We start from the raw sequence: 21,230 nt of genomic DNA on the forward strand, positions 1-21,230 counted from the left end.
TGAGAATGTATATGGATGGGATAGCTCTGACTCCCAGCCTCCAAAAATGATTTTTCTTTCATCCCAAACCACCCCCAACCAAATAACGGCGCATATTCTGTCCTATTTTCTATTTACAATTATCCGTGTTAATTCCCATCTTTGGGGAGGGATACAATTATTTAATATCCTAATATCTTCAGAATGTCTACTAAATATGTAGATTTCTCATTTAATAATGAAATTATAAAACAAAAATATTAAGCCGAAGTAGATTTGCATATTATTTAGCACTTTTCATTAATAACATTACACCGCTAATCTAGATATATTTTGATGGGTACCTGAATATGTTCTTTTGTGATCAGCCAGGGTCGGTGTGCAAGAAGTTTGTTTATTTCATTCAAATTTTTCAGTCTTTGTGGGATATATTCCAAACCATTCAACCATTCTGCAATCCCTCCAGTCTTCAGAAACTCATCAACATGCATATTTACTATGTAGGAACACTGATGTCTGGCAGCAGCCTAAAGTAGTTAAAACAGTCAGGAAGAGGTATTACAAGGGCAGCAGATTTAGATATGTCTATGTAACACCAACAAACCCCAGTCGGCGGTGGGCAGGATCGAACCTTGGCCCTCTGGAGCTAAATGCATGAGCCTCTACTGCAGGGGTGGGCAAACTTTTTGGCCTGAGGGCCACATCTGGGTATGGAAATTGTATGGCGGGCTTCATGAATGCTCATGAAATTGGGGGTTGAGGTGTGGGAGAGGGTGAGGGCTCTGGCTGGGGGTGCGGGCTCTGGCTGGGGGTGCGGGCACTGGGCCCAAAATGAGGAGTTCAGGGTGCGAGAGGGGACTCTGGACTGGGGCAGGGGATTGGGACATGCAGGGAGGGAAGTCAGGGGTGCAAGGTTTGGGCAGCGCTTACCTCAAGCAGCTCCCAGAAACAGCAGCATGTTCCCTCCTCCAGCTCCTACATAGAGACTCGACCAGGTGGCTCTGTGCACTGCCCCATCCATGGGTACTGCCCCCGCAGCTCCCACTGACCACAGTTCCAATTAGGGCAGGAAATTGGGGTGTGGGGGCAGCGTGCTCAGCCCCCTGGTTGCTTTTATGCATAGGAGGTGTGTGTGTGGGGGGGAACATGACGCTGCTTCTGGGAGCCACATGGAGTGGGGCAAGCCCCTGACCCTGCTCCCTGGCAGGGGCTCAAGAGCCAGATAAAACAACTGGAGGGCCGGATGTGGCCCCTGGGCCATAGTTTGCCCACCCCTGCTCTACTGCACGAGCTAAAAGCCACATGACCCTTTGCTAAGGCTGTAGAGCAGACTCAATCTAAGTGGTCTTGGTGCCACTAGATGGGACAGAACACCACACCCAGGAGGTGTGTGGGTTACATCTACACTGCAAAAACACCCCAGCAGCAAGTCTCAGAGTCTGGAGGCCTGTCTACAGGTACAGTTCTGCAGCTATGCCACTGTAGCACTTTAGTGAAGACACTACTATGCCAACAGGAGAGCTTCTCTTGTCAGTATAGTTAATCCACCTGTGCAAGAGGCAGTAGTTATGTTGACAGGAGAACTTCTACATAGTGCTGTCTACACTGGGGACTAGGTCGGTATAACTACATTGCTCAGAGGTGTGGATTTTTCAAACCCCTGAGCAACGTTGTTATACGAATGTACGTTTGTAATGCAGACCTGGCCTAAGTGAACTGACTCAGGCTTGCAGAGCTTGCACCATAGAAAGAAAGGAAGCCAAGTTGTTAAGGCAAGGCTATTTATAAACAAGGTTTGGGGTTTCTTTTTTTGGAGGGGCATTAAGGAGATAGGCAGGAAAATGTGTGTTAATATAAGGATTCTTGGTACATACCATTATAGCAATGTAGTGCCTATAAGGCAAAGGAAGGGGCCCATCCATACGCAACATATAGAACTGGCTGCGGAGGAAAGACTCCAAGTACTGAGTATGTAAACTCATGACCTGTGTGATGTTGTCCAAGCGACCAGATGTTGAGTATTCTTCCACAAGAAGGTTAGTACGTTCATTCAAACCATTTGCTTGCATCACCTTAAGAGCGAAGTAGGCAATGTAAAACAGATAAACTAAGATAGACTTCCCCTCACTCAAGTAACCCCAGATACCTACATAATTCAATTGTGCATGCAAATCCCAACTTCTGTGGACTTTGGGATGTTTGTGCATATATATGTACAGAAAATGCTTAACAAAATTAAAGAATAAGAAATCTGCAAAGAAGCTGTACACTCAGTTTGTTACTTTGACAGGTTTCCATAAAAATGGACTGAAGTTTTCTATAAATCCTTCTACAGGTCATATTCTCAGTTGGTGAAAGTCAGCATAGCTTCACTGAAGTCAATGTAACTATGCTGATATAGCAACTGAGAATTCAGCCCCAAAATGTTACTTCAAAGTTAATATGGGGAGGAGCCGAGTTAGGTAACTAAACCAGAGAATAGGTCTGTCTGCCTGCCGCTTCCCAGTTTTATGTTTGTATAATTAAAGAGATCAAAAGCTAGTTTCTTTTAAAAGCTCGCATTATTTAAATACAGGAATTTAATGCTTTCTTTAAACTGTTCTTTACTAACCATTCCAGCCAACCCTGACCTTGGGCTACGAGATGAAATCATGTGGTAGAACGGTAGCTCTTGAAATGCAAGCCTTAACAAAAAGCATTAGCAGCTATTAGAGCAGTGTTTTATCACCAAAGAACGGCCATTCTAAACATGTTCATCTGTGGAAAAAAAGTTGCAAGAAAGGGACTAGAATACCAAGAGTTATTCTTTAACTCCCTATAACAGAACATTAGGGTAGCTAGTTTATCATTACAAATACCATGACCTTCTTTTCTACTCCAACTGGTTTACCAGGAATTAAAAGATAAAATCCCTGCAACTATCGAACATAGCTCTGTTGTTGTTGAATTTGATTCCGTGACTACATCACCAACTAAAACAAAAATCTTGAACTGGCAAAAAGAAAAATATTTCTCAACAAATCAAGTTTTATTCTTAAGGAATAAAATATACACACATGAACAAGTTACTGCACCTTCTCTTTCTACCTCAAGGTTTCCTTGTTTTGGCTTGTAGAATCAGAAGGCAGAGGTAGAAGAGAATATTTTCAGTCATCTAGTTAACTAGTCCCATCACCTTTCCATGTATAATTGTTCCCTGCAGTGCCTCTTTTTGTGCTTCGTACCAAGCAATGGGCCTTCCACCATTCTTCCTGGGAGGCGGTTCTGACCATCAGAAACTTTCTGTTTTTTCAGACTAACTGTCTGCACAGAAAAGCTACAGTGGCAAACCTGCAATGCTGTAGGGTAGACACTTGTTACAAGCGATAGAAAGCGTTCTTCAAAAGCTGTAGTAAATTCCACTTCTCCAAGAGGCAGCAGATAGGTGGACAGAAGAATGCTTCTGTCAACTTAGTGCTGTCTACCTTGAGATTCAGATCAGCTTAACGATGCATGTGAATTTTTCACACTCCTGAGCAATATCAGTAGGTGGACCTAAGTTTTAGTCAGAGACTAGGCCTAAATCTGTTCTTAATTTTATCCCAGTAGTCCTTGTTATACCCCTATACTCCACTCTAATAATTCCTCTTTCTCCTTGGTGATTACACCCTTCAATTATTTATAGACGTACGTCCCCGTTAGTAGTCTCTTAGGAAAACTATCCACATGTGTCTCAATCTTTCCTTGCATGTTTCTTCCTCCAGTTCTGAGAATCTTTGCCAGTTTTCTCTACACTTCCTACAGCTTGTCAGCATCTTTCTTGTAAGGACGTACTCGGAACAGAAAACTGATTTCAGGTGCAGTTACATTTTTCTGTAGAGAGAGAGGACTTGTCATGTATTGTTGTGCCTTGCATAGACAGGTACAGAACTATGCTCTGTTTGAGCACTACTGCTTCCCTGGCTTATCTCCACAATAAGTGTTTTTGGATAATTTTCCCCTGGATATATCAGCTTGCATTTTCCAGGCTGACTACGTCTTTTTTGACTGTTTGTGTGTCTAGTCCAACATGTATTACTCTTCTGCTCTAACAAGTATCTGTACTTCTTTGCAAATTAGTAGCATCTGTGGATTCAATAAAATGCCCTTCCAAATGTTTACAGTACCCTTACACCTTCTGATTCATGCTTGTCATTACCTTTTTCACTTCTTCTGTTTTCAATCTATTCCATATCGCTCTTACCAAAGTCCGTTTTATTTAATTTCTCAAGCTTTGAGATGTACCAACATGTTTTATTAAATTACAATTATATCAAATGTATTCCCTTCATCCTTCATTGATAACTATCACCAAAACCAAAAGTCAAGCCAGCCTAGCAATTTTAGTCTTTATAACACTGCTTATTGTTTATAGTTCTAATTTTGCACAGAAGTTTAGTGATTTGTTTGAATATTTGTTCCACTATTTCCTTAGTGATAGAAGTCAAGCTTATGGAGTAGTAACTGCAGAATTACACTCCTTTCTGAAGACTAAGGCCTGGTCTACACTAGGAATTTACAATGGTATAGCTACACAGCTATATTGACCTAACCCTGGTGTACACAGTGGTAAGTCAACAGAAGAATTCTTCCATCGACCTAGCTACTGCCTCTCAGGGAGGTGGATTATCATGCTGACAGGAGAAGTTAGTAGTGTCTACACTGAAGAGTCACAGCGGTGCCACTGTACATTTTAGACATACCCTAACTTCTTTTATATGACCTTTTAGGACCCTTCCTGTCATGCTGGACTTTAACCGATACAGTAAGCTCATTAGACAATTCTCTCAAAACTTACATGTTCAGATTCAAAATATTCACTTTTGCTTTTTATCTATCTTTATGGCGTTTTCCTTGCTTTCCAGTTGTCCAAGCTTCATTGTTCTCATTACAGGTTTGCTTTTAAGTTCAGCTTCTCAGATCCCTGTGTGATATTAGTGGAAGCCTTTTCACTCTCACTCCCCTTTGCAACTTTGACTAGCAGTGACTCAGTCTGGTTTTTGCTGCCTTGATCTTTTCTCTGCAAGCCTCACTTTAACCTGAATCCTTGTTTACTTCTTCCCCACCTCTCCATTTCCAGTGCATGTTTTAAGATTTCTTTTTTGAGATTCAAATACTTGAGCAGGATTTCATGAGATTTAGTCTTTATAATGCTACTTATTACTCATGGGTCTAATATATTATAGCCTTGGAAATTCATATTTTGGCATACACTATTAGACATGATCCCTAAACATAGCTACTAGAAATTACCCCTAAAACAGGGGGCAGATTCCCACTTACTTAATCCAGCAAGCCACATTAATATGCAATGAAAATAATTCTGTGACTTATTATCCATTCCCCATCTCAAGCCAGGTGACTCATGTCATTGGGAACATTCAGCACAAAATTTAAAAACTGCAGTATCATTCATTTGATTATTGGACTGTCCCACAACAGCAAAACTAACCAAACATATCCCACTGTGGGCCATCAAAGATCCTAACTTGCTGGGCATGCAGCACAGGCTCCTATAAGCCAAAATGCCCACAAAAAAGACGGATGTTGCAGGGTGCCTAGAAATGAACAAATCTGAGTTCTGGCAGACTACAGGATGGGGAGCAAATTCCAGAGCCCAAGACCCCTCATGAGTCAGAAGCACTCTCCCTTTTAAAGTGCCTTTGCTGATCTTAACTGTGTACTGCTTGGGAACAGCATCATCTCAGGAACCATATCATCAAACCATTTAGGGTTTTCTAGATTTAAAGTGTACACAATACCATTAAAAAGTCTTCAAAAGACAAAGCATAGTTAATACACACACATATCTTTCCCTAATAAAAATCAAGCCAGGGACTCATTCCAATATTCTTCTCTAATCCCCACAGACAGGATTCTGTGAATAATCAATACTTGTATCATCCTGAGTAATGGGTGGGGATCCTGCAATTTCTTTTCCTTCTGTCTAGGAGTGGAGAGCTATTCCAAGAAACACTACAGCCCAGTGTGACGCTACTGATGGAGACTGTGACCATATAGATCACAGTTGTAACCACTGTTATATATTTGCAGCAAATATTGTACAAAGGTTGTCATGTGAGGTGTGCAGGACAAGGTTATAATTTGCTGGTTATGATTATGTTATCTGTATGCATGTATCATTTTTGTATTTATAGTTGTAAGTATTGGCTCTATACTGTTTGTATTTCAAACTTGTGCTATGCTTCTGGGTGACACCCCAGACAATTTGGTGTCAGCACCACCTAGCCTGCTTGATAGCCCATTAAGGACCATCAGCTATACAACTGACCTATTGAGAGAAGGCAGACACACCTTGTGACTCAGTAAGGCATGCAGGGACATGCCTATGGACAGAACTCTAAGGTTTTTCCATGCCATGTGCTAGATTAGTTTGTCTTTGGAACAAAGAAAGCAGAAGCCACATGGCAAGAGACTATAAAAGGCTGCTGCAGCTCCTCCATTTTGTCTTCAGTCCTGCTTCTTACTTCTGGAGGAACCTTGCTACAAACTGAAGCTCTGAACAAAGAACTGAATGACCCATCCCAGCTGTGGACATAGGTGCTGACTTTTGATTTTGCCAGCGGGTGACCCATCCTGGCTCCGCCCCTTCTCCAAGGCCCTGCCCCCACTCCACCTCTTCCTTCCCCATTCCCCTAGACCCCCCTGAATGCCTCCTTCTTGCCGACCCCCTCCCCTAAATGCCTCCCACCTGTTTAGTGCTCGCTCCCCGCCACACACTCAAAGCAGCTCTGTCTCCCCCCAGCCACACGCTCAAAGCAGCTCTGTCTCCCCCCAGCCCCACCCCCTGCAGCCAGCCCAGAAACTGCCCACCCTGAGACAGAGAGAGAAATTGAATTCAACAGCCCAGCATAGAAATAGCCCATTCATTCATCCTGCTGTGTGGATGCTGTGCCACTCCAGCTCCTCCCAGTCTCCCAGACTGCAGCTCCCTCATATACTCTGCAACTTTTGTGGGAGGGGAACCCCTGGTGGGACCATGGCCAAAGGCGGGGGGGGGGGGTTGCTTCCTCTACTGGACTTCAGCAGCCCAGCACCCTGAAGCAAGATGAGCTCAGGTGTCCCAAGGTGAAGCAAGGCAGTGTCTCCTGACTTGAAGCTGATACAGCGGGGTGAATGCAATGAAAGGAATTCCCTGGGAGCTGCGGGGGGATGGAGGGGAGGGGTGCGAATGGATGATGGATCTAGGGGAAGGAAATCAATCCTTCCTGACGCAGGGAGGGGATAAACTTCCTCTCTGGTAGGAAAAGCCCCTCAGGCAGGATTGACCTGGGTGTGGGGGAGGAGGAGACAGCATTGAGCTAGGCAAGCATTACTTTCCCAGGCATGAGAGCCGGCCCTGGAGAAGAGCCCACGGGGAGGATGCAGCTAGAACAGAGGTGGGCAAACTAAGGCCCGTGGGCCACATCCAGACCGTGGGACTGTCCTGCTGGCCCGTGAACTCCGGGCCGGGGAGGCTAGCCCCCTTCCCCTGCAGCTATGCCACTGCGCGGGCAGCACGGCTTGCGCCCGCCCACCTCCCAGGCTTTCCAATAGCCAGTCGTGCCACTCTGAGCGGCATGGTAAGGGGGCGGGGAGTGGGGTGGGGCTGCATAAGGGGCAGGAGGTCCTGGCGGGAGGGGCAGTCAGGGGACAGTTGCATGGGGTGGAGGTTCGGGGGGGGGAAACAGGACACTTAGGGGACAGGGGTGTGGATGGGGTCGAGGCAGTCCAGGGTCAGGGAGCAAGAGGAGTTGGATAGGGGAAAAGGAGCAAGGGGGGTTGGACGGGTCGAGGGTTTTGAGGGAGGCAGTCAGGGGATGGGAAGTGGGAGGGGGTGGATGGGGGTGGCGGCCAGGATGTTTGGGAAGGCAGTGTCTTCCCTACCCAGCCCTCCATACAGTTTTGCAACTCTAATGTGATCCTTGGGCCAAAAAGTTTGCCCACCCCTGGACTAGAAGTAACGGTGGTGCGTTGCCCACTCCTGTCCCCCCACGCACAGGGGAAGGGATGCGGAGCCCCGGGACCTGGGTCAGAACTGTAGTGGTTGGTAGCTCCCAGAGCCTTCATGGGAGAGGTCCAGGCACAAGCAGAGTCCGGGCTGGGGGAGGCCGCTCATTTGCGTCTGGGGCTGTGGCTGCAGTGAAGCCCCTCTCACCTTTTGGCCATGGCTGGACGCACCCGGCTGGCTGGCTGGAGCATGGGGAGGGGGCAAGCTGCTGGCCCCAGACCAAGTTCACTCATCAGACACAAGGGCAAACTTTTATTAAAGGAGCCATGTCTTTTGGTTTGTCCCCGTGCCCAGCACTAAGGGGGTCCACAGCTGGTTTCTCCTGGCAGGAAGGAGAGCACAGGTCCTGGGGGAGACACCAGGGTGAGCTGAGAATAGCTGGCTTGGTCCTTGAGAAACCCCCCGGCCCATACTCCCCCAAGTAGCCCCCTGGGGCCAGCCGAGAAGCTGCCCACCCGTCTCTTCCCCCAGTCCCCTGCCGAGAGACTGCCCACCCCATCTTCCCCACCCCTCCGCAGCTAGCCCAGGAGCTGCTGTGCCCTGGCTGCTTGTCCCACCTAACCCAGCTCCCTCTGCCCTGAAAATTAAAAGGACCCACACATGCCTGCGGTGGGAGCCCGCTAGGAACTTCAGCGGCAGCAGGGGAAACAGCTGATTGGCCGCAGCCAGCCAAAGAACTGATGAGGGCTGCTGCGCATGCTAAATCAGCTGATCTCCCGTTGCCAACAGCTGATCTCCCCGGTGGGTGCAGAGCATCCACTAATTTTTTTCAGTGGATTCTCCAGCCCTGGAGGACCCACAGAGTCAGCACCTGTGGCTGTGGATGTACCCCAAAGGCTTGATTTGAACCTGTAGTTTATTCCATCACTGCTACAAGCCAGAACTAAGAACTTTGCTATTACTGTATACAATTGATACAACATAACCAGCTTTAGCTCTCATCTGTATGTCTTTCTTTTATAAATAAACCTTTAGATTCTAAAGGATTGGTAACAGCGTGATTTGTGGGTAAGACCTGACTGGTATATTAACTGGGTCTGCGGCTTGGTCCTTTGGGATCAAGACAACCTTTTCTCTTTTACAGGGGTATTGGTTTTCATAACCATTCGTCCCCATAACGAATGGCACTGGTGGTGATACTGGGAAACTGGAGCATCTAAGGAATTGCTCGTATGACTTATGCTTAGCCAGTGGGATGAGACCAAAGTCCTCTCTGTTTGGCTGGTTTGGTGTGCCTTAATGGTAAAGGAAACCCAGCCTTGGGCTGTAACTGCCCTGCTCTAAGCAATTTGTCCTGACTTGATACTCTCAGTTGTGTCCTGCCAGAGGCTGCATTGTTACACCCTGCCTTTCCTTTATTTTGTTTTAACTTTTACATCCTTTTTTATTATTCTAATTGCCTGGCTTTAACAGCTACTAGCTCTTTTAAGAAAACAAGAAGCAGGACTTGCCTTTACAATTTGCTTTCACAAACAATCCCTCAGGAAATAGTGTTCCTGTAAAGATCTGACTCCTAGAGAGAACTATGCATGCAAGTTTTACATATACTGTACCGAGCTTTATGTATACTGCAGCAATCTGCAATCAAGACTTAAACATTTAAATCACAGGAACCAATCTGAGTTTGCACCTTTGCAACTATAAATTTTATTATGGACATAGTTGTGTACTACAAAATTAATCACACTTTTACTTTTGTGAAAATTGAAAGTCAGATCTGCCTCATATTACTAAACATTTATACTGCAGTACCGCCTAACGACTACAGCAAGGTATGGCCCCACTGTGATAGGTATTGTGTAAATGATAAATGAGTCCTTCTCCTAAAAAGCTTACAGGTGTTTGCAGGTCCCACAGATTTAATGGGAGTTGCACGTCTGCATCTGAAGACAGAAAAGTTAGTCTACAAGTCAATGGGTGCTACCTGAAAATAAGGAGCAAACTTTGACTTTTACTCACTGAAGGCCAGATTCTGATGCTCACACTAAATGGCCCTTTAGTCCACAAATAACTGCACTGGACTCTCAATGGGACTACACATGGACTAAGGTACTGCCCAATGGATGTAGAATGCCTGAATCTGGCCCTGAATATTTTTGTTATGCAGTTACTACTATATGCAGAGTAGTTTTAGTTTGTAAACTTACTTCTTTTTCTGGTATAAAGGCACTTGGTCCTCTCGTTAATGGCTGAGAGACTCGGATTCTTTTTTCCTGCAAAGGAACGTCACATGATTTTATTAGAATTAGCAAGGATAACGTATTAACTTACTTTATCTTACAAGATTAGATGCTGAAGGCCGTGACTTAGTTATCTTGAAAAGACTGTCTGCCTGTTTTACAACTTGTTAACAGATGAGGCTAACATGCCATATCAGTTGGATTGAGTTAGCAGTCCTTTACATTGCTCTCAGACTGCACAAAAGTTGGCCAGTGACAGGACATAAAAAAATAAAATTAAAAAAATCACTCAGAAATCTAACCTTGACTACTTTACAGAGCTATACAAGAACATGTGGCAATAGTGCTCAAACTTTTGACACAATACTTCAGAGCAAACAAACTATCAGAATAGAGAGAAATACTGAACTCAAAGGAAATTCTAGCATGATACTAGACATAAGATTGACAAGGCTGCACATGAGAGACAGTCCTCAACTCCATTTCCCTCAACATTGAATTTGATTATATAATGTTTGCGAAGGGTTTTGAAGATTAGAAATGCTCTGGAAGTGGCAAGATTCTTACGAAAACAGCTATTACCCACACATACACAACCAGAGTGATTTAAGAACTTGTACTAGAAAAACTATGCCTCCACTCTTTGAGGAAGAGATGACCTAATTGAGCTGTATCCAATTCAGAAGAGACTAGAGGTTACAAGGCCTATAAGGCACAAACTAAAGCTAAGGAAGAGCCAGACCCCCAAAGAATTAATGTCAAGTTTCTTTGTACAGAATTTATTTACCACATAACAGGCAGTGTATTTCCCCCGCCCCAAGAAGAGAATTGAACTAAGATTTAAAGAAAACATATGGGTCTCAATCCAGCTTCCACTAATTTACATGGTAGTCTTTCCACTGATTTTAATAGGAGCTGGATCAAGTCCAAGATGGGTACGACCAAATGCTAACACAGTAAGAGATGAGACATGAGATGGACATGGTCATCGTCCACTCCTGTAACTATCTGCACTCCTATTACTATCAGTGTCAATAAAGTGCCTGGGATTTTGTGTCAGCATGTTATAATAGGTTTCAGAGTAGCAGCCATGTTAGTCTGTATTTGCAAAAAGAAAAGGAGAACTTGTGGCACCATAGAGACTAACAAATTTATTTGAGCATAAGCTTTCGTGAGCTACAGCTCACTTCATCGGATGCATTCAGTGGCAATGAATGCATCCGATGAAGTGAGCTGTAGCTCACGAAAGCTTATGCTCAAACAAACATGTTACAATAGTACATCCCACTGACTGAAATTCACTAGCAGCTTAATCTTCATAAGAATGAATAAGTTTTAATTTACTGGTTCAATAATAGTCAACTAATAGCCCCCGTAAATCACTAACCTTGGGAGAACGGTTTTAGTCTGTTACATCAGTTCATATATGCAAGATGAAGATTTGCATGCAACTGCATACCTATGAACTATTGTATGTCTTGCAAACAACCATGAAGTTTGGAAATAAACAGATGCTCTACATCAAAATGTGTAGAGCAGTTTCATTGCCAGATGCCAACCAAGTCTGAATGCTTGGAGAAAAATAAATAAATCAGTCTTTGGTCTACAGATCTGCATTATTGCTTCTACCTTAAGTAAAATGAGAGAAGAGGCTTTCCAACAGCAGCATAAATACCTTCCCCTAATACTTGTGCACCCCTTAAAACTTATTGTTTATCAAATGGCTCATATCCATTCAACTACTTTCTTTCCAAAAGCATTAGTTCTTATTCTCACAGGTACATGATTGATTTCAAAAGGTATGCAATTACCCATCATTACCAGTATTAGATTTGCACTCAAAATATTTTGTTCACCTGACAATCAAGTCTTAGATGCCCTCAACAATGCCATCAGAGAGGAGTTTGAGAAATATACTAATTTTGTAAATGAATATGTGCACCATTCTGAGATTACTTTAAACACTAATCTTTGCAACAGATTGCAGCATAGGGAAGTAAAAACATTAGAGGTTCATATTATTGTTACATTTCTGGAAAAAAATCCCACCTACGTTGATTTTTCAGATGATCAGAAATAACGTCAGTGCAAATTATTCAGGAAAGAGGTTAAAACAAGAGTTTGATGATTTAGGAGTTATGTTCATTACTTTGGCAGAGAAGTGTCTACCGCTGAGGAAATGCTGTCACCCCTTCTGAAATAATCTGAGCTGTTCACGAGAAAGCCAGTTGTAGGGAGACAGTTCAACAATTTACACCCAGTAAATTGCAGTAAAGTTCCAGGATAATTTACAATATTTATCAATCAAATTTGTTAATCCTGTGGAAAACAGAAGAGGTAAATACTTTATTTGTTTAATGGGATATGAGCACATGCAAGTTGTTTTATTGTATTTTCTTACAAATTTAACTTGGAGAACGGAGCACTGAAATACCATTGAGTAGAAAGATAGAAAGTATTGACATTTTTGATAATGAAAACAAACACGTTTCCCAAAGTAACTACTACGTCCACTGTTAGAATTGTATTTGATTTGTTCTGTTTTGAAGTTATTTTAAAATCCTAATTTTGGGATAATCTTCATTTCAGAAGGGATAATTGGGACGGGGTAGCTCTCCGGGGTTAGAGGATTAGTGATAATTCAAGCTTCTATTGATAACTAGGCTAATGCCTCCTAAAGGGTTGCTATGGGTTAGAAGATGAGCATAGTTCCTACAAAAAGTGCTCCAAATGGTCAGAGTAGTACCACCTAGGTGACAACCACACTCCTGCCACTTGCTTTTCATGGCAGAGGTGTTCCAAACAGGGAGTGGGGATGTGAAAGCTGAGCGCCTGGTACCTTAAAACCAGGCTGCTCAGTGGCCCTTTTGCCATGACAGAAGAAGGAAAATTCCAATTTAAACTCTCTCAAGGTGAGAGATAAGTTTTTAGAGTCTGGGACAGGGTCAATACTTTTATGGAGACCTGGAGAGACAAACAGAAATTGCAATACACTCCTGAGGACCAACTGGCTGGTGTAATACCCCATGAAAGGAAGGACAGAATCTTTACTATAAACTAGCTTTGAGGATCCATCATTTTTCGGATGGCAGGATCTACATGCTCCCCTTAAAAAACTGAGACAAAATGACACACTGGTTAAGTTGTATAAAGCACATTAAAACTAAGTGCTAAATCATGTGACTCCAGACACAGCACAGGTACACATACGTGTGTACACAACAAACCTTGGACTAACTGTACATATAAACATGTTCATGAATGTTGCATCTTCCATTGAAACACACCTAGTGAAAGCAGTTTACCCAATAGAAATAAAGCTATTGGAGCAGAATGATTTAATTTTGAATTCTGGCAAGCTGATCAATTTACCAACCTAAAGTGAGTTACCAAGTCCCAGCAGAGGGACCCAGAAACTACATGGAAGCGAGCAACTCTATAAAGAATGAGTTTCAAATAGAAAAAAGCATCTAAAAAGCTCTCTCCTCCCCTCCAGAAAGCTTTTGCAATACAGGATTAACAGCTGTATTTTAGTTGCTATTAAGTGCTTAGTTACTTAACTAACATTCATCCTGCTTCATTAGCTTTTCAACTACAGGCAAAATTGAGAAATACAAACTAGAATTTTAGTAGTTTTAAGTCATCAAAATGGCTTCACATTAAACTGGATATTTCCAGTGTTTCTTTGGAGCCTAACATGGCAAAAGCTACAGAAAAATCTGAATTCTGTTTGCCAACATCAGGAATGTGGCAATATGTATTAGCCTGTGCAAAAGAATTTGGAGACAGACTGCAAGGAGAACTAGTCAAATAATTTTAGCCTGAGCTGTTGTCTGTTTAATATACATACATACAGTTTTCTCAATCTAAACTTGAGGGAATACGTGGATTTTGACAAAAATTTTCTGTGAAAAGAAGTCAAAACATTTTGTTTTGATGGTATTTTGATTCCACTCTACACATTAAATATGTTTATGCATACATTTAATATAACATTAAGCATCAAAGACAAATGAAATATTTGAATAGTCCCAAACCAAAAAAAAAAAAAATCTGGGAATTTGTATTTTACAGGAAATTTCAGCATTTCATTCTGAATTGGAATGAAAAAAAATTAGAAGTGTCAGAACTTCTCATGAAGTAAAATTCCAGTTCCTGACCATCTCTAATTACAAACAATGAACTCTATTTCAATCTCAAATTGATGGAATAACAGAGGATTTTGGAGCATAAGAGTTTTCACTATCTTATTAATAGCAGAGACAACTTTCTGCTAACCAGCTCATCTGTAATCCCTTTAATTAGAAACCAAGGTTATCACTTATACCAGTATTATGATGGATGGAAAGATCTTGTAGCCTTCCCAATATAATTTCAGGCAGTCATGCACCATACATCAGTAACGGAGATTTCAAAATTCTTAATCTCATCAATTTGCATCCTAGAAAATACTTTACAGCCTAGCTCATCTTCATGAAGACAAAAATCTTTGGTGAACATCTTTTCAAGAGACCCACTGAAGAATAACTGTGTCTCATATAAACAAAGGAAAGATAAGCGGTTTGGTTCTTTGTATGCAGTGTAGTTATAGCTGTGTCAGTCCCAGGGTATTTGAGAAACAAGGTGGCTCAGGTACTCATTAACATCCTGAACACAAATAACCATAGAAAACTGTTCAATCACTGGCAATTGGGTATATAAGCACCATGCTGCACAGTAGGTAAAAACAAAACCAAGTATCATCATATGGTTAGAAATAGATGACTTTTTAGTTTGGATTTTGAACTCCACAACCATGTCAGGGTCTCGTTATATGGAGACCTGCGTATCTCTCACTCCACCCCAGGGGAGATGTCTCTTGAAAGTGTTTCTTTAGGTTGCTTAGCCCTTTGGGGTTCCTAGCTTACCTATGAACCAGGCACTATTCACACACTTCTTTTACAGGCAAAAGCATCCAGCTTGTTCTCGATTATCAGCAGTAAAAAGAGAGAACGATAGAAAGATAGATGTCATGGAGACAGAGGTGAGGCACAGCTGACATTTATCTTCCCACATTGGACTTTTGAGTAAATGGTACAGCAATCAAAAATCCAGCTCGTCCAAAGTTAGCGCTCATTAAAATATCAATAGCTTAGGACTGGCAAGGTCAGCTTCCTTTTCCTAGGCTTTTTATCCTCAAAACAACATAGCTGCTTATAGAAAACTATGATCAAGGCCTTCCAATATATGCTGACCTGATACTGTACATAACTTTGGCATAACAGTGAAATTACACACTGGATGATATTAATATTTGCTACTGCATCTTTCTTTGGAACCAGGCTCTATGGAATCAAAGATTAGCTCTGCCTCCTTCAGAGAGGCATGCAATGGTGAGCATTCTGAGTATGTTCAAGAGGCTCACTGCAGCCTTAAAAGGGGAGCCTGTGTAACTTATCTCCCTCTCCCCACATTGTTTTGACCAGGGAGGGAGGATTCATGCTACAGACTGTACTCAAAGGACAGCTTCCATGATGCAAGATTTTAAGTAACAGACTGCTGCATCAGTAACATTAATATATGACTTTTAAAACTACATAGCTGTTGAGTTCTTAAAAGCAGATTGAACTGGTAAAGAGGAATTCCGGGGTTCTAATCCTAGTTCTGACATTAGCTGTGGGGGGCTTCAGAAAGTACTTGTGTTATTTCCTTTCTATAAAACAGGAGTAATCGCTAGCAGGATTTTTTAGGAAGAGTACTTAAGAGTTTTAGAGCACTTAATCATTATGTATTAAGGTATAAAATAGTTTCATTCCGCAGGTTACACCACATGATCAGAGGTTCCTTCGTGCTTGCTAATAAATCTAGCATGCACACTGCCAAAACAAAATAGATCCAAAGACTGTCTGGCATGTAGTTTCAAAATTTATTTTTAGTAACTTCAACAGGGAGGGTGTCTGCTGTCAGATGCCAAGTGTTGAGTAGACAGTGGAATATGGCAACTGTTTCCAACAATTGTATCAACCAGACTGACAAAGTAAAGGGGGACGGGGTCGCAGGAGGCACAGCATCATTCTGAGGCTTTGTACTGCTCAAAGGACCTCCCCCTTATGTCAAAAGTATTCCATAGTGGCCAGTTCTTCCAGCTCTGGGGCCCCATGGACTGGTGCAAAGAGGCCAAAACAGAAGAGAGAATCTGGCTCACCAACTCATCACCACCACAAACTCCTCTGCCCTTCCTACGTACTATCAACCACAATGTAATCATCCATATATTAAACAGCACTGGTCCGAACACAGACCCCTCTTCCCCACAAAGCACCCCACAATTAATCTGTCCCCACTTTCCACTATCACTTTTGCTTGTTCATGAATCTTTCATAAAGTTCCTCATATGTGTCTACTTACAATTTTAGTAAGTTTTTCAAAGAAAAAAACCAAACAGGTGACCTAGTAAAGTCATCCCTCCCCCACAAAAGCTGCATTGGTCTGACCGTATCAAGTTATACTCCTCTTTCTAAGATGCTTACATTTACCTATGACTTAAATAATGCTTACCCATCTAATTCCTAGGATCTCCCTTGGCACTTTAAGACAATATAATAGAACCTCAATTTTACGAACCACCAGTTATATGAAGTATTTTTCCTCCATTGGTGGGGGGGGGGGGGTGAGTGATATCAATTAAGAACATTTTTAAGGTCTTCAGTGCACTGGAAATCACTTTGCAGTAGTTTTAAAGACAACAAAACGATGTGGTGCATCATAATGCAACTTATGCACTGCATCTACTGTCATTTTGAGATGTTAGATTTTATGAATTGTGATTTTATGAACTCCTCAGTTCCCAATTAGTTTGTAAAGCAGGTGCCCTATTGTGTATCAGCAACCTCATTAATAGCCTTCCAAGCTTCAGGAGATATAGCTGCTATTTACGAATATACAAAATTTGCTGATCTCCACTATTTCACACTTTATATCTTTCAGAAAACACCAGATAAATACCATCCTGCCACCACTTTACCGCACTTGAGTTTCTGTTTCTTTGTAACTTCCTCACAAAGTTCAGTTTCTGCCAAGGCCATACTCTGATCTAACATAAGAAGTGCCTCTGAAACAGGAAATTCCCCATAATCCTCTAATCTAATGGACAATTCAGATAATTCTCTACTAGTTCACCACCCTTTAGTTTCCCCCTTGCATTGCTAGCTTATTTCAAGCATATTATTTTGTGTACTCTGATGTTTCTGCCTCTATTCTTTGCATATACTTTTTTCTATTTCCAATTTTCCCCTGAAACTGACACTGCCTGTGTTGTCTTGGTATGTTTGAGGTTTTCCAGTTTAAGAAGGATTTTAACCTTAAATCCATGTATTTCTTTACTTAACCATGCACATTTTATTGGTTTTCCCAACAGCATTCAAACTATATGTACTTCTAGTGTAGTGTTCTTAAATAGCCTGTAAGAAGCTGATTCTACAGTTCATATGTATTTTTAAACTTTGCCCTTGAGTATGCAATGAGACTTTTAGAGTTTTAAGGATGTGCCTTTTTAAAAATTTGTCAGAGGGACTTCCTCACTAAGTACTAAGACAAGCAGCTATAAAAACAAATCTTATATGGTATCAATAAAATTTACACTACTGTGGCTCTCCATCGCTATTTTGACTCCTGAAGCCTTGAGGCCTGAGTGTCACTGATACAGATATACTTGGTCCTGCCTCAGTGCAGGGGTCTGGAGTACATGGCCTCTCAAGGTCCCTTCCAGCCCTACATTTTTATGAGTCTGCATTTCTAAATTAGGAAACTTCAGAACTTCATAACATTATCTGCTTTTTTTGTTTTAAGCATATTATTTTGGGTACTCTGATGTTTCATTTACTATGTTTATATATACATACATACATACACACACACAGTTATTCTGACCAAGTATTATTAATTTTACCTACTACAACTGGTTAACAGTTAAGCATCCTGATTGGTTAATAATTAAATAAGTGTTTTACTATCATGTGCTGCAAAAAAACTGCAGGCAGGATCGCCACCCTTCTATCTAGTTGCTGGTAACCAACCCCACAAGGCCTCCACCCCTCTTCTTCCCCCACCCCAGACCCTGCCCCTGCCCCACCTCTTCCCCCCTCCCAGGCCCAGCCAAGGTCACGTGCTTCTCTCCCCTTCTCCCCCACATTGCTCACCCGATCATCTCAAGGAGCCTGCCTGCAGGTAGGAGGTGGCCCCCGCTGAACGGGGGCTGGCACGGGTTAAGGACCAGCACCTCTCTCTCCCCGCGGTAACTGGACTTTTGGTTCGGATGCCATTTAGGGTTTCCAAGGTCCTTGAAAACTCGACACCCAGCAACCCTAAATGGCACCCAGACACAGAAGCCAAAAACCAGACTGTCCAGGTAAAACCCAGACAGGTGGCGCATGAGACATTAAAAAGCCACTTGCAGCTCCCCAGCCTCAATCTGAGTATCTCTGATCTAGACTATTCCTAACAGATGTTTGTCTAACCTGTTCCTCAAAACCTCCAAAAGATGGGGGATTCCACAACCTCCACTGGAAGCCTATTCCAGAGTTGAACTATCCCTATAGTCAGAAAGGGTTTTCCTAACATCTAACGTAAATCTCCCTTTCTTCAGATGTATTCTTGTCCTACCTTCAGTGACATGGAGAACAACTGAACACTGTTCCCTTTATAATAGCCCTTAACATATTTGAGAAGTATTATCAGTCCCCCTACCCTGACACACATTTTTTAAGCCTTTCCTCATACGTCAGGTTTTCTAAACCTTTATAATTTTTGTTGCTCTCCTCTGGACTCTCTCCAGTTTGTCCATATTTTTCCTAAAGTGAGGGGCCTAGAATTTGACATTATTCCAGCTGAGGCCTCACCTGTGCCGAGCAGAGCAGGACAGTTACCTCCTGTATCTTACATATAACACTCTTGCTAATACACCCCAGAATATTAGCCTTTTTGGCAAATGCACCGTATTGTTAACTCATTCAATTTGTGATTCACTATAACTTCCAGGTCCTTATCAGCAGCACTACTGCCTAGCCAGTTATTCCCCATTTTGTAATTGTGCATTTGATTTTTTCTTCTTAAGTGTAGTACTTTGCACTGGTCTTGACTGAATTTCATCTTGTTGATTTCAGACCATTTCTCTAATCTGTTACGGTCATTTTAAATTCTAATCCTGTCCCACAAAGTGCTTGCAACTCCTCCCTGTGTGGCATCATCTGCAAATTTTATAAACATACTCTTCACTCCATTATTCAGGTCAATAATGAAAATACTGAATACAACAGAGTCCACTTACTAGCAACCTCTCCATTGCCAGCAAAAAGTTTCCGTTACCTAGTAGTTGCTAATAAGCAAAAGGCCAGTGTGTGAGGCTTCAGCCAGGAAAGACATGTCCTAGTTCATTCCCTAGCTGCAGCCCCACAAACCTGCTTGTGGCTGGGTAGGTTTACCACTTCTGAAATGCAAAAACCCTGGCAATCTCCTCTTCACAAGGCAAGCCCGTTGCAAACCCAACTCCCAAATCACAAGGCAACTTTGCAAACACCACCCCCGCCAACAGCCATTAATAGTATCTAGAGAGATAACATCACATGCCTCCTCACTCTTGCATGACTCAAATCCTCTCGTGCACACACACACACACACACACACACACACAGTGCTTGCGTGCTGGTGGGCAGACAGCTGCTGTATTTTCAACAGTTTTGATCTGTTATCACTTAAACTGTGAAGTGGGAACACTGCAGCATCTTTGGCTGGACACAGAAACTTAACATTAAATATCCCAGTGTATTGTGATAATAATGCAAATCCTTAGACCCAGGTAGAAAAACCCAGCAGATTAAATTATTTTTCTGGCAACTCCATAAAAAATACTGGCCAGGTGGTAACCCGATGGCCGGGGACTTTCTTAAATACAAGTTCCATAAGCAGCATGCCATTGCCAATATCTGAATCCCCTTAATAATAAAGTTCATGGGATTGGTTCCTGGCAAAATATTGCTCTGAACCAGAAGTTAATATCAGGGTTGTGCTATTAAGCAGCATTCACTGTAGTACCAGACCCAGGGCAGACCCTCACAGGACCCACTAAACATGTCCTCCCAGTTTGACAGCAACCTACTGATAACTACTCTGAGTATAGTCTTTCAACCAATTATGCATCCAATTTATAGTAATGTTCCATACAGACCACATTTCCCTAGTTTGCTTATGATTACTTTTCTACTTGTGCATCATTTTGTATTTCTCCAACATTAAGAACATTTATATATTAAAAAACTCCAGGACTTTAGTTGCTCAAGAATTTCTCTTCCTACACACACACACACACCCCTCAAATTATAATCCATTTGCAATAAATTCACACAGCAACATATTGTGACATTCCACTCATAAAAGTAAAAAGTGCAGAACGAACACTTTAAGAAGCACAAACTCTTTAAGAAGTTCTATTTTCACAGAAAGTGTCCTTAATAGAAGAAAAAGAAATTAGTAAATATGATGTGAAGCAGAATGCTTTCTGAATGCAGAAGAATTTTTTCAAACCTTTCAATTTTGCATGAGTACCTTTTTAAAGCTGTCTAATTCCTATAGTAAATTCTTATAATTAGTACCCTATCAAATTCACAGCCATGAAAAACCAATCATGGACTGTGAAATCTGTGAAATATAGTCTTTTGTGTGCTTTTAACCTATACTATACAGATTTCACAGGGGAGACCAGCATTTCTCAAATTGGGGGTCCTGACCCAAAAGGGAGTTGCAGGGGGGTTGCAAGGCCACTTTACGGGTATCGCAGTATTGCCACCCTTACTTCTGCGCTGCATTCAGAGCTGCATGGCTAGAGAATGGAGGGTGTTGGCCAGGTGCCCAGCTCTGAAGGCAGCACCCTGCTACCAGCAGCAACACAGAAGTAAGGGTGGCAATACCATACCATGCCACCCTTACTTCTGAGCTGCTGCTGGCGGCAGCTCTGCCTTCAGAGCTAGGCTCCTGGCCAGCAGCTGCCGCTCTCCAGCTGCCCAGCTCTG

General features: G+C 42.4%; 1 protein-coding gene across 1 annotated transcript in view; it reads right to left on the reverse strand.

The window, feature by feature from the left end:
• SESN3 (sestrin 3) overlaps window positions 1-21,230 on the reverse strand; it is an 88,697-nt gene that overhangs the window by 30,266 nt on the left and 37,201 nt on the right. The window contains exons 2-4 of the mRNA XM_077808410.1: window positions 10,156-10,221; window positions 1,854-2,051; window positions 324-506 (exon numbers count right to left, since the gene is read on the reverse strand). Coding sequence (XP_077664536.1) covers window positions 324-506; window positions 1,854-2,051; window positions 10,156-10,221 — 447 coding nt within the window. The remainder of the gene's footprint in view (window positions 1-323; window positions 507-1,853; window positions 2,052-10,155; window positions 10,222-21,230) is intronic.

The sequence above is a fragment of the Eretmochelys imbricata genome, chromosome 1 (genome assembly GCF_965152235.1).
Source record: "Eretmochelys imbricata isolate rEreImb1 chromosome 1, rEreImb1.hap1, whole genome shotgun sequence".
Lineage (NCBI taxonomy): Eukaryota > Metazoa > Chordata > Testudines > Cheloniidae > Eretmochelys > Eretmochelys imbricata.